This window comes from Mytilus galloprovincialis, chromosome 1 (assembly GCF_965363235.1).
Source record: "Mytilus galloprovincialis chromosome 1, xbMytGall1.hap1.1, whole genome shotgun sequence".
In the NCBI taxonomy this organism is placed as follows: Eukaryota; Metazoa; Mollusca; class Bivalvia; order Mytilida; family Mytilidae; genus Mytilus; species Mytilus galloprovincialis.
The window spans coordinates 102353573-102368499 of NC_134838.1; the positions used below are offsets into that span (position 1 = coordinate 102353573).

A 14927-nucleotide genomic window follows, 5' to 3' on the forward strand; every position below is an offset into this window, starting at 1 on the left:
TTACTTTTACAATCATATTTTTACAGTGCTTATCCAGTGACCTTTGGGGTATCACAATAGCAATGGCCAAAACAGTTTACCAAATGGCAGTTAGATTTCTTCTCCGACTAACTGATCAACTGGTAAAATGTTTTAGCAGATTGCTCAAGTGAAATGTTGTTAGTATGAAGTGAGTGCTGTGAAATCAAAGTAATACTTACCATCCAGATCCAGTTAGTTGATATCTTTGTCATTTGTTTTAATCACAAAAATGACTTACTATAGTATGAGTCACTGAATAAGAAGGTCTAATTTTGACATGGAAACTTCTATCATAAATAGATTTTATAAATAAATAGTTCAAACCGTTGTTTTGTAGATGTATATTTTATAGCTTTGTCTTCTAAGACAAAGTTATTGTGTAATTATGATTCGTATAATATTTTCTATACAAATTACTGATCTACTGGCATTAAAGGGAAATAATTTTTATTGAATTATTGTACAATAAAAAATTAATCAATGATACCTGGCTTCTGATTTTGCCTACAATTTTTTTCAAAATTTTAATCATCTTAAAAATAAATTTCATTGTTTCTTTTCAAAACAGAGGATAAAAGTTTAATAATCATAAAAGTATTGTACAAACAAATTAAATGAGGAAAGTTGATATTTGTCAGACAAAAATTGTGACAACATTTTGCTGATTTTCAGTAATGTAAATTATTTCCCTTTAATGGTAGCAGATAAGTAATTGCTTTAGAAAAAAAAATCCAAATTACAATTATGCACTAACTTGTTGTTGGAAAACGGAGCTATTAATTATAGACTTACAAAACAATGTTTTCAACTATTTATTTATAAAATCTATTTATGATAGAAGTTTCCATGTCAAAATTAGACCTTCTTATTCAGTGACTCATATTATAGTAAGTCATTTTTGTGTTTGAAACAAATGACAAAGATATCAACTAACTGGATCTGGATGGTAAGTATACTTTTGATTTTACAGCACTCACTTCATACTAACAACATTTCACTTGAGCAATCTGCTAAAATATTTTACCAGTTGATCAGTTAGTTGGAGAAGAAATCTAACTGCCATTTGGTAAACTGTTTTGGCCATTGCTATTGTGATACCCCAAAGGTCACTGGATAAGCACAGTAAGACAGTGATATCTGATTGTCTTTTTAAGGTTTATCAAAACATGGTCAGATGTTAAATTCTATCCTTGAATTAATGCAAGCATTTTCAAACATCATATCTATAACGGGGTAGTTCAATTTAACTATAGAACACAAAGTATGTGTCGCTAAGGAGATCTGCTTACAGAATAACTTACCAACAGTATGTATCATCAAAACCATTCCAGTTAGGTAACCTGGATATATCTGCTGCAGGATACAATCTAAATGTAGAAAAATTATTTTGATTGTGAATGTCTTTTGGTATTTTCTCCCTTTTCTATAATAATTTATCAAATTATATAAAGTCTGACAGGTAAGAAAAGTTAAAATAATTTGCTATAATCTTTTCATTTGGTAGCATTCATATAAAACTTCTATGAAATCGTCTTGCTTTACAGTTGAGCTAATGTCATAAAGCATTTTTAAAATAGCCTAAATACATTTTAAAATAAGTTTAAATGGTAGATAATGAAAATTCCAATTCTTCTGTGATAGACCTATACATGTTCCTTGTGTGGCTGGTGCAGTTTAATAGACATTAGAAATACTAAGGCTTTTCTACCACAGGAATAGACTACCTTAGCTGTATTTGGTAAAACTTTTAGGAATTTTGGTCCTCAATGCTCTTCAACTTCATATTTTATTAGGACTTTTTAACTTTTTTGGATTGGAGCGTCTTGCTGATAAGTTTTTGTAGTCGAAACAAAATGTGCACGTGCGTCTGGCTTAAATACAAAATTTAATCCTGGTATCTATAATGAGTTTATTGAGATACATCATTGTCACTTTATCATCACCTTGTCATAGCTTGTCTGATATTAGAAATTCATTGAAACGTCGCACGATACTGGTGTCACCTAACGTTACACACTCAAAGACGTAAGCCAAAATAAAAACGTTGGAATGCATGTTGTTCAGATGGCTTTTTACAATAAATTTTAAAGGATTGATTTTTTTTCCTAAGAAAGGATTAATTGTTTTTTCTTAGATAAAAGATGTTAAGCTTTAGTTTTATTAACAAATTAAAAATGAAAAAGTAACTTGAATTGAAACCATTTGTTTTATATACATTTTAATTATAAAGGCAATCGATTACTTTTTTTATGGATAAACTATGCACTGCAAATGCACTCATCTTTGCACTCCAGAATGTCAAGGCGAAAGGACTACGGCATATCTAGCATGTTAGTTCTGCACAAATATATGCAAGGGAATTAGCGGGAACAATTATTATTGCTGTTTTTTTTCTATTAATTTGTATTATAGCGGATCTGTTACGGCCAGAAATCGCCTTTAAATTGTAGCCAACAAAAGACACAAATCAATAGTAAAATTTAACAATATTTAATATACAAAAGTTTACAAAAGGTATTACACAAATATTACTGTTAACTTAACTGTCAAAATATGAGTCCAATCTGTTATCTTTATCTGTATCCGGAAATCTTTCGGAATCCAATTTGAATATTACGTTCACTACTAATGTCACAATCCAGTATGATGTTGTTTGTAGAATAAAAGTGTCAATCCAAATGCTGTGAATACTAATGTCTATCAATGTCTATGTCCAAGTTTAATAATGAGAGTTTAACTTCAGTGTCTGTATATATAGTGTTGTCATGGAAAATTCTAGAACACTCTATAATGGAACATTGTGGAAAATCCTGGAAAGTTACAACGGAAGTTTCTGGAATAACGTAGAAGTTTAAATTACTCATCTTTTATCAGGATCATTCTAGAAAGTTCCAATCATTCATAAACTGCACAGTTATAAGATTATTTGGTAAACTACTATCAGGCCATACAACACAAATTAGGCCAACATAAATAAACATAATAATTACAATATCATAACACCTCCCCCCTTAAAAGAAGTTTTAGTGTAACAAAAACTTATCATGAACAATATGAACAAAAATACATAATATATACAAAGTGATTTAATAAGCTCTAGATAAAGCATCAGCTATTACATTATCTTTACCCTTAATATGTTTTACAATTACATCATATTCCTGTAACAATAAACTCCACCTAGTCAACCTCTGATTCTTGTTTCTCATTTTATGCATGAAGGTGAGAGGATTATGATCAGTATAAACAAGAATAGGATATACAGTGGGATTCAAATATACATCAAAATGTTGAAGTGCTGACAACATTGCAAAACACTCTTTTTCAATAGTTGAATAATTTTTCTGATGTTTATCTAATTTCTTAGAAAAATATGATATAGGTTTTTCAACATTATCATCTGTCTCTTGATATAAAACAGCTCCTATTCCTACATCGCTTGCATCAACGGCAAGTTTAAATTGTTTTTCAAAGTCTGGAGTAATCAGAACTGGACTATTAATTAAAAGTGATTTGCTATTTTCAAAAGCTTTTTGACAATTTTCACTCCAGATAAATTTAGAATCTTTCCGTAAAAGATGAGTCAATGGTTGAACAACAGTAGCAAAATTTGAACAAAATTTTCTGTAAAATCCAGTCATGCCTAAATATCTCATAAGTTGCTTTCTATTTGTAGGAGGTGGAAATTTGGAAATAGCTCCCACTTTAGCCATAATAGGTTTCACTTGACCTTGGCCAACTGTATGCCCTAAATAATCAACAGTGGCCTGACAAAACTCACTTTTACCAAGATTAACAGTCAAATTTAATTGTGACAATCTATCAAAAGTATCATACAAATGTGTTAAATGCTGTTCCCAGCTATCACTACATACAATAAGATCATCAATATAAGCATAACAACAGTTTAAATCTTTTATAACATTATTGATCATTCTTTGAAATGTAGCTGGAGCACTTTTCATGCCAAACGGCATTACAGTATATGAAATAAGCCATCTGGTGTAACAAAAGCTGATATTTCACGAGCTCTCTGTGTCAGTGGAACTTGCCAATAACCTTTCAACAAATCAAATTTGCTCACAAATTTTGCTTGACCAATGTTGTCAATACAATCATCTATCCTTGGAATCGGATAGGAATCAGATTTTGAGACTGAATTTACTTTTCTGAAATCAGTCACGAAACGATAGGTTTTATCTGGTTTTGGCACAAGGAGACAAGGAGAGCTCCAGTCACTGTTACTCGGCTCAATAATATCATTGTCAAGCATATATTTAATTTCTTTTCTCATAACTTCAAGTTTGAGTGGATTGAGCCGGTAAGGATGTTGCTTAATTGGAGAAGCATCTCCTACATCAACATCATGACAAACAGAAGTGGTTTTGTTTGGCACATCTGGAAAAAGATTTTTAAAAGAAAATACCAAAGTTTTTATTTCTTCTCTACGATCAAAAGACAGATGTGCAACTTTTGAGTCTAAATTTGACAAAATTTCTGAATTTTTCAATCTAACTGTCTCTTCCATAGATTTAGAACTAAAAGGTTGTTCAATTACATCTGGTTTGTCATGATTGTTCTCAAATTGAACCATGCCTAAAGTGGCAACTGGTTTACTATCACATACATTAGTACGCTCAAAATATGGTTTTAACATATTAATATGACACACTCTATTTTGTTTGCGCCGACCTGGAGTTTTTACAATATAATTTAGATCATTGATTTTACTGTCTATTGTATAAGGACCACAATATTTAGTCTGTAAAGGATGTCCAGGAACTGGCAAAAATACAAGTACCCTATCACCAGGCTCAAAAACTCTGTTCCTGGCATCTTTATCATACCATATTTTCATCCTGTTCTGTACATTTTTTAAGTTTTTCTGAGCAATTTGACAAGCAGTAAACAATTTTTCTTTAAATCTAGATACATAGTCTAAAAGATTCAAGTCAGTATGTTCAGTAAGCCACTTTTCCTTAATCAATTTTAACGGTCCCCTTACAGTATGACCAAATACCAACTCAAAGGGACTAAATCCAAGGGATTCTTGAACAGCCTCTCGAACCGCAAAAAGTAGAAAGTGAACTCCATCATCCCAGTCTCTGTCAAATTGAAGACAAAAAGTTCTAATCATGTTCTTCAATGTTTGATGAAAACGTTCTAAGGCACCTTGAGATTCTGGATGGTACGCACTTGATCTGTACTGAGCAATCCCTAACTGGTATACGACTTGCTGAAATAAACCTGACATGAAATTTGATCCCTGGTCGGACTGTATAGACTTAGGAAGTCCTACTAATGTGAAAAATTTGATCAAAGCTTTGACGATAGTAGGTGTCTTGATATTTCTGAGCGGAATAGCTTCAGGAAAGCGGGTAGATGTACACATGATCGTCAATAAATACGCATTTCCAGTCTTGGTCTTTGGTAAAGGTCTAACGCAGTCAATTAGAACTCTGCTGAAAGGTTCGTCAAAGGCTGGAATAGGCAGAAGAGGTGCTGGTGGTATTTTCTGGTTAGGCTTACCAACAACCTGGCATATATGGCATGATTTGCAGTATTCTGCAACATCGTTTCTAAGTCTGGGCCAGTAGAAATGTTGCAATATTTTTAGGCAAGTCTTCCTTATACCTAAGTGTCCAGCCAAGGGGGTGTCATGGGCAAGACCAATAATTTCTTGCCTATAAACTTTAGGCACCACCACTTGGTACACCACTCTCCATTCCTCCTCTGGGGTAGCATCAGGAGGCCTCCACTTCCTCATTAAAATGCCGTCCTGATGGTAATAGCATTCGGCCACTTTGTCTGCTTCCTCCTGTGGTTGAGCTCTCTGGCTGAGCTGAAGAACCTCAGGGTCTTTATGTTGTTCTTCAAATAAATTCTTTCGGTCTAATGAATGGCTGGTAACGTCTGGCCATGGCATAATAACATTCTTGTTAACACTAGGTGGTTTTGTAATGGCCTTTTCTGAGCTACCAGGACCTTCAATGTCAGCTATAAAAGTGTCAGAAAGGTCCATGTAATCAAACTTGTCTTCTTGCAAAATCTCATTTTTTTGTTTTCTAGCCATCGCCCTAGTAACAACACAAGCTGGATACAATTCAGCATCATCTTCAGGTGATTTAAAATCCACCACCGGTTCACTGGTAACAATTGGTTCAGCAACCACTTTGTTCCTAGCTAGATCATTTCCTAGCAATAAGGTAACACCCTCAACAGGGAGATTAGGACGAACACCTACAACAACTGGTCCAGTTATCAAATCTGACTTCAGATAAATACGATGGAGAGGAACATCTATACAACCTAACTCTACACCTTGTAACAAAACGGAGGCACCAACAGAAGTCTTCTCGGACAAAGGCAACACACCTTCTAACAATAAAGACTGAGAAGCTCCCGTGTCCCGTAAAATCTTAATAGGCTGAAGAGTGGTATCATCAACAATAGAAATAAACCCATCAGACATAAAGGGTTTATATTCCTCCATGTAATCACAAAAACTGGACTTAGAAGCCTGACTCGCAGGACATTCCAACGTACTGGTAATATAAGGTGTCGTACAAGCACTGGACTTCGGCTTATTATCTCGTTCATTCTTCTTCTGAAGTCTAAAACAATCAGCCATCAGATGACCATTCTTCTTACAATAAGCACAAATCAGTGACTTCTTCTCAAAAATATCAAATTTTGGACTAGACATATTATAACTGGACTGACTCTTATTCTGTGCAACAGGCTTACTATCAGTACGCTCAGTGCTTTGATTTTTGTAATTTCCACTGGAAGTATTAACATTTTGACCCTTGAAACTTCTTTTATGTGAAAGAGTATAATTATCTGAAATAACAGCTGCATCATGTATTGTCCCAACAGTTTTGTCGTCTAAATGTGTTTTTAAGTCTAAATGAACACATTGTTTGAACTCTTCTAATAACATCAATTGTCTTAGGTTATCAAAATTGTTATCTGTTTTCTTTGAAGTAAGCCATTTATCAAATAGATCTTCTTTTTCCCGAGCAAATTCCACATAGGTTTGCGAATCAAACTTTTTATAAGATCTAAATTTCTGTCTATATGCTTCTGGTACTAGCTCATAGGCTTTCAAAACTTCCTGTTTCACCGTGTCATAATCGGAACTTTTTTCTGATGGAAGTGCAGAGTATATTTCAGCAGCCTTTCCTTCAAAAACACTTTGTAGCATTGTAGTCCAATATGGCTTTGGCCATTTCAAATTATTAGCAATTTTCTCAAACTGTGGAAAATATTTATCGACTGTTTTTTCACAAAATTTTGGAACCAAACGTATATTTTTTGCTGCATCAAAATAATCTGATTTTGACTGGACTTTAGTGTTGCTTTCTTCTTTGACCATTTCAATTTTCAGTTTTTCCATCTCTAGCCTTTCCCTCATTTCAAGTTCTGCCTGTTTTAATTTAAGTTCATCTTGTTTTAATTTGAATTCATCTTCTTTTTCTTTTTCTTGTTTATCCATTTCCAATCTTTCCTTCATTTCCAGTTCTTTTAATCTAAGTGCATGTTCTAATTCAAGCTGTTTTAATTTAAAGGCGTCAACATTTTCGACCTTAAGTTCAAGAGCCTCTTCACCTAAAATTTCTGCGTCAACTAGTTTGTCTATAACCAAATTTTTTATAATTTGTTTTCTCATAGATACTTTAAAAACTAATTTCAGTTGTTTAGCTAGCAACACTAATTCTTCTTTCTTTAAATTATCAAAACTCTCCAGGTCTGGCGTTTTCAAAAATTTACCAGCATCAAATGCCATTTTGTAGAATTTTGTTGGCTAGTTATAATAAAAATACTAAACAAATTTTGAATAAAATATTTTTAAGATCCCGGACGAGCCCCCAATTTCTGTTACGGCCAGAAATCGCCTTTAAATTGTAGCCAACAAAAGACACAAATCAATAGTAAAATTTAACAATATTTAATATACAAAAGTTTACAAAAGGTATTACACAAATATTACTGTTAACTTAACTGTCAAAATATGAGTCCAATCTGTTATCTTTATCTGTATCCGGAAATCTTTCGGAATCCAATTTGAATATTACGTTCACTACTAATGTCACAATCCAGTATGATGTTGTTTGTAGAATAAAAGTGTCAATCCAAATGCTGTGAATACTAATGTCTATCTGTGAATACTAATGTCTATCAATGTCTATGTCCAAGTTTAATAATGAGAGTTTAACTTCAGTGTCTGTATATATAGTGTTGTCATGGAAAATTCTAGAACACTCTATAATGGAACATTGTGGAAAATCCTGGAAAGTTACAACGGAAGTTTCTGGAATAACGTAGAAGTTTAAATTACGCATCTTTTATCAGGATCATTCTAGAAAGTTCCAATCATTCATAAACTGCACAGTTATAAGATTATTTGGTAAACTACTATCAGGCCATACAACACAAATTAGGCCAACATAAATAAACATAATAATTACAATATCATAACAGATCCGACTATTATAGTCCGGAAAACACTTCAGTTCCGCGAGAAAATCTCTCCCAACCCCTTCCACATAAAACATTAATTTTAAAGTTTTCTTATTAAGCAACAAAATAAAATAGCCGTATTCCAAATCGTCTGTGAAAACCGCAATAATGACAATTAGACGGAACGTTAGAAGTATATTTTATTAAATAACGTCAAAATCGTATGTGGGGACATTGTATCGGACATTTTAGTTTTATCTGATATCTCGTATATTATATTTAATTTATGGGAATTTAATATCAAAATAGAGCTAATTTTTTGTACTTTTATCCATTATAATTTGTTTTATGTAGCGAATGGCACTGTATTAAATAAACATCATGAAAAAACAGAAAACGTAACCATACGTTTAATTTAGTTTGAAGGGAACAAAATGTCGGACATTGCTATTCAACTCAAATAATAAGAATTTATTTTAAAAAATCCTGATTATTGCATGAGGCGAAAGTGTGATCTTTGTACAAAATACTAGTATAAGAATTATTTACTTTCGACATGGGGATTACTCTGAAATTCCCTTTTTTTGAGACAATTTAACAAAAATTACGGCAACCTTTCGTGCATGGGACAAATAATTTGTATCATCTTGATCCCTTTTTTTTATACTTCCGTCTTTTCGAGAGAAAAAAATCGACATTACGTCATCGCCCAATTATGAATTGCTTGTTCTAGACAAACTTTTATATCGTTTGGTAATAAAATTTATATGTTTTTTACGGTATTCAGAATTTCACAAAACTAAAAGTGTAACGCAGGACAAGGAAATCATATTGCAAAATAAAGGTTTTATTGAGTTTTAATTAATGAAAATGGTCTGTTACATATACAAAATTGCAATAATCTGAAAGAAGAGTTTAAAAGCTTTTAAATGATATACAACACTTTATAATATCAATTTTTATGTTTAAAAATTAATAAGATGAATGTGTCTTGTCCATGATTTTACCAAAGTAACACCAGTAGCATGCGACGTTTCATTGTAACTTTATCTTCACCTCATAGCTTCAGTCTGATATACATAAGAAACACATTGTAACTTAATTATCACCTTGTCATAGCTTTAGTCTAATAGACATAAGAAACACATTGTAACTTAATTATCACCTTGTCATAGCTTTAGTCTAATAGACATAAGAAACACATTGTAACTTAATTATCACCTTGTCATAGCTTTAGTCTAATAGACATAAGAAACACATTGTAACTTAATTATCACCTTGTTATAGCTTTAGTCTAATAGACATAAGAAACACATTGTAACTTAATTATCACCTTGTCATAGCTTTAGTCTAATAGACATAAGAAACAAATTGTAACTTAATTATCACCTTGTCATAGCTTTAGTCTAATAGACATAAGAAACACATTGTAACTTAATTATCACCTTGTCATAGCTTTAGTCTAATAGACATAAGAAACACATTGTAACTTAATTATCACCTTGTCATAGCTTTAGTCTAATAGACATAAGAAACACATTGTAACTTAATTATCACCTTGTCATAGCTTTAGTCTAATAGACATAAGAAACACATTGTAACTTAATTATCACCTTGTCATAGCTTTAGTCTAATAGACATAAGAAACACATTGTAACTTAATTATCACCTTGTCATAGCTTTAGTCTAATAGACATAAGAAACACATTGTAACTTAATTATCACCTTGTTATAGCTTTAGTCTAATAGACATAAGAAACAAATTGTAACTTTATCTTCATAAACAGTTTGCTGTAAATTTAGTAATTAGCGGATCATATCAATTCAAACAAAATAATATACAATAGATCTTCAAAAAAGGCAGGGCGCCCTGGAAACTGTAAAAAGGGCGGGCGTCGCGCTCTCTGAAAACCGCCTAGCTGGAACACTGACTAATTATCACCTTGTCATAGCTTCTGGTACATGTCCTGCAAACCCAGGCAAAACAGGTATCATACCCAAAGCTCTCATCCTGTCTAAGATTTTATGCTGTAAATCTAGCTGGCCATCTAGCCAAGTCTGTGTAGTAGGCCCTCCCCATCCTCGAAAGTTCCCCATTCTAGCCCTGTCATAAAAAAATGAACTCAATCTATCACATTGGTCATAGAGCATAATAACAGTGTAGTTGCATTTAAGAGTCATACCTTTTGTTAATGAAACCAGAAGTTATTACCTTTATCTCAAAGTTTTCTACTTAGTATTTTAAAACGCTAATTTAACATATTTATTTCTATACAGTACTTACACTACCATATTTATAAAAAAAGAAGATTTGGTATGATTGCCAATGAGACAACTCTCCACAAGAGACCAAATGACAAGATACCAAATGACAAGAGACCAAATTTCTATGAACATACATAAAAATTCTGAATCAAAAACATGTCTCTTAATTGAATTCAAGAATTTACATGGTATCCCAAGAAATAAAATCTTACCAAGCTTGAAAAGCAGGTCCACCAAAATGTTGCTGCATATCTTTAAAGGTCATCCCCATCTTCATATAAACCTGTAAGGAAAGTTAAACATTAAGTATGATCCGACTGTATACTTAGTTTAACATAAATTTGCTATCCTTTTTAATTATACATTTACTTTTCCTTTTCTTATATTTTGCTTTGATCTATTTGTTGATAATTTTTAATCTCAGGGGACTCAACTTAGAATTTTTTCTATTAAAGCTGAGTGAGAACAGGATGATGTCAATTGCCAATGTCAATGATGTTGCCTCGATAAAAAAAATTTAATATCAATAAATAGATTATCACTGATCTTTAAACTCAGGGAAGTTTTTCAGGAATATTGACTTCTTTGAAATTGTAGATGAGAAACTCCACTTTTTTTTCAAAATCATAGATAATCTATCAATCCAAGCAAATTTTGAAGAAAATTCCTTTATCCAATGAATATAAATAATTTTCTATTTACCATCAAACATGTTTGTGTGTGTGCATCAGATCTGGGTATGAATATCACCTACATTGTGAAACTAAATGTAACAAAACTCTAAACCAAATATGACATCCTTTGTTTTGACCAAACTGACCAAATGTAAAATTCACCCATAATTAAGATGACAATAACACTAACATGAAACAAGGGTTTTCAGCTCCAACAGAAACACATGGAGATGAAACGAAATACCTGTGCGAAATGGTACAAACCCTCTGAAATATAGCCTCTTGACCATTAAAGGCTAATAGTAGATTTATTCCATGTAATGCCATCCAGTCTATTTGTTTCTCCCAATCTTCCCACTGATACCAAACAAAGGAATAGCTCACTGTACAGACATTCTGATAAAATCTAAACCTAAAAAGATGTTTAAAACTGACTGACATGCATGAATCAACTATACTTTCATTAAATTATGTCTAAACCAGTCCTGTGGTCCTAGCTGGAAACTATTTTAAAATGCTGATGTCCAAATAGCTTACAAGAATGGTCTATAATTATTATTCTCTAACTCTATGGAAATATATCCCTTTCCGAACCCATTGTATAAAAACATTTAATCAACGTGTGGTTGCCGGTGATCTCATAAGATGATTGGCTGAGTCAAAGGGTCATAACCTTTCTCAGCTCCCTGAAATGATCAAAATGTTCTAACAGGCGTTAATGAAATTGACAACTTCGTGGAAAGTGGAAGGTACTCGAAGGGGATTTTGTTTAAGAATAAAGGAAAATTTATCTTTTAATCATTAGAGAAACAGATTATTACATAGTAACGCGTGGATTATCGGATTTATCCAATCTCGATAGTTAAATTATAAATTTTAAAGTCCTCGCCGAGGCTCGGACTTTAAAATTGATAATTTAACTATCTCGATTGGATAAATCCGATAATCCACTTGTATCAATGTAATAATCTATATATGTCTGAAGCACAGGATTAAGCTTGCAGATAAATACCATAAACTTTAACTTATAGTGGTTACTTTCTTTTTAAACATCTAGTGTAGACATTCACCAACCCCTTTCTTCTTCCATTAATTCACTGACTTTGAAAAAACATCTACATTTTAACATTAAAATTAACAGAATACTGTAAACTTATTTTCGTGGATACTTTATTTCTCGTTTTTCTGTTCATTGACCATATTGCGGCTATTTAATTTCGTGATTTTCTGATTTACTTTATGTTGTTTAATAAGGAATGATCAAAGTTTTACATGTTTGGGAAGATTTATATTCGCGTTATTTGTCTACTTGCGAAAGTCCCGAAAATAAATCGCTCACAAAAATAAGTTGGTTTTTAGTATTGGAAAGTAATAAAGTATGCTTATTAAAGATTTTTACTATGGTTTCAAAACAGAATTTCCATGCAATATAGGCATGTATATACCATTGTTTTTAAATTGAGATAAAACATGGCTCTTGAAAAGAAAACCTGTGGCTTCATGGGTAGTAAAGTTATCCTATTAAAAAAAAAGAACAAGACTTAAAAAATAAAATTGAAAAATAAAACAATAAATTATGTATATTATACTAACCTGTCATTAGCAGACACAGTAACACCTGACTTTGGTAGTTTCGGAAGTTCTTTAGGAATATGTAATTGCTGTCCACCCCATGTTATCTGGCAATTGCAATAATTGGAAAGGTAGTAGTATATTCCCATGGCAACAGCCACACCTGTACTACCTTTAACACTCACGGTTCCATTGCTGTGATAAAGCTGACAAAAATCATAAACGTTAAAGGATGGTAAATGCTATTTTGTATTGATGAATAGTCTATTTGACAATTCCTGTTTTTGACCATGTAATTAGAGATCCCTTTTTTAGTTGTCTCCCTTATGAGGGACATTAATTTTTATTTCAATGGAGAGCTAGTAGAAAGAGCAAATTTACCTGTGCATAATATGAGTAATCTTTAAGGTTTTCAAATCTTTTAATTACATCAGTCAGGGGCATTACTTAAACAAGTAACAATTAAAATTACCTATACAAGTAATGTTGAAAACGAGGCTAATTTAAATATAACTTATATAAGTTATTTTTCTGAATATTATTTTTATAGGTGTCCAAGAATACAGATTTTACTAGCTTTAAAAATTTTTCACAGTTATCTGGTTATTTTTCCTTTGATATATAAAAACTAATTGTTCAGAAATACTGATTAACTTTCCGACGCACTTATCTTTCATACCGACGCTTCTGGGTCAAAGATTGGTCTCTTGGGACTATTAAATTATAATTTTCCTCTAAAATCTTGAAGGTAGACTGATTTAAATAGATAGATACTTGTGAATTAATTTAGACCTGAAGTTATTTATAATTTGTAACCTAAATCAATTACATATGTGCCTTAGATAAGTGTAATTGCTATTTTTTTCAAAAATGTTTAAAATAACTTATACAAGTAATATTTTTGTCATTATTTTCAAAGTAACCCTTAATCTCTATACTCCTTTCAAATCTGATAAATTCTTTATTTTATGATATAAAATGTTGTTTAAAATCATGACAACTACATTTAGTCTATGTTTCTATTGAAAATTAAAATAACTCTATTAAGTAATTTTATTATTTTTAAAATAAAAAATTACTTATATAAGTAATTAAAAAAAATAACTTGTTTAAGTAACGCCCCTGACTGTACATTAGTTTGTTGTTAAGGAGGCTTGAGGGTACAAAATATCAGCATTAAGTTCACCTTTTTTTTTTCATCACAAATGTTATTTATTACTTTATTAGTTGTAACTTAATCATATGGTACAAAAATCAATAGAAAAAAATCAATTGGTTTTTTTTGGTTTTAAAATTAAAATATCTTTTTTAACTCATAGTGACCTATATTTTTTATTATTATTTTCAAATAAGCTGTTCTTAAACTAAACTATTGTAAAATTTAAGCGATTTCCGTAATTTAGATTTTTTTAATTTCAATTTTACCTCTGTTTCTCCTATTAGTTCAACAGAAAAAAGTACCTTTACTAAAATATATGCTTCTTTTGAAGACAGATTGTGAGCTTAAATGAACGGTGAACCCATTTTTTTATTTTATTTTTCTATTAGGTATATGATAAAGTTCATTCATCAAAAAACATAGCGAAGTCCTATATTAAAAAAAAAATGATTTACACCCGCAAGCCCCTTTAAGCTAAATACTTCTGTCATCTGAAATTATTTTTCATGATACATCACTTTCATTTCATCATACTTTGTATTGGCAAAAGCAAATACTGTCCAGTATACATAAATGAAGAACCAGTCTATGATTGACAAAGGGAAGTAATTTGTTTATAAAGTGTGTAATAACAGAATCAAATTGGCAAATGGACTTTTCAATTGACCAATGTTTTTCAGAGATTCCAAAAAGAGCTCAGAGATATGGTAAAGGAAAAGTTCAACAATCCAGGAGACTTCTTATTAAACTCTAAAAATATTTGGGGCAATGGA

The 14927-nt window shown here is 31.6% G+C and overlaps 1 protein-coding gene across 3 annotated transcripts in view; it reads right to left on the reverse strand.

Annotated features, from left to right (window-relative positions):
• LOC143047718 (alpha-N-acetylglucosaminidase-like) overlaps window positions 1-14927 on the reverse strand; it is a 47217-nt gene that overhangs the window by 23069 nt on the left and 9221 nt on the right. For all 3 annotated transcript variants that reach the window (XR_012969650.1, XM_076220931.1, XM_076220943.1), the window contains exons 4-8: window positions 13017-13201; window positions 11688-11835; window positions 10962-11032; window positions 10427-10588; window positions 1323-1388 (exon numbers count right to left, since the gene is read on the reverse strand). Coding sequence is in view for 2 of the 3 variants with exons in the window: in XM_076220931.1 (XP_076077046.1) it covers window positions 1323-1388; window positions 10427-10588; window positions 10962-11032; window positions 11688-11835; window positions 13017-13201 (632 nt within the window). In the remaining variant the exon portion in view is untranslated. The remainder of the gene's footprint in view (window positions 1-1322; window positions 1389-10426; window positions 10589-10961; window positions 11033-11687; window positions 11836-13016; window positions 13202-14927) is intronic.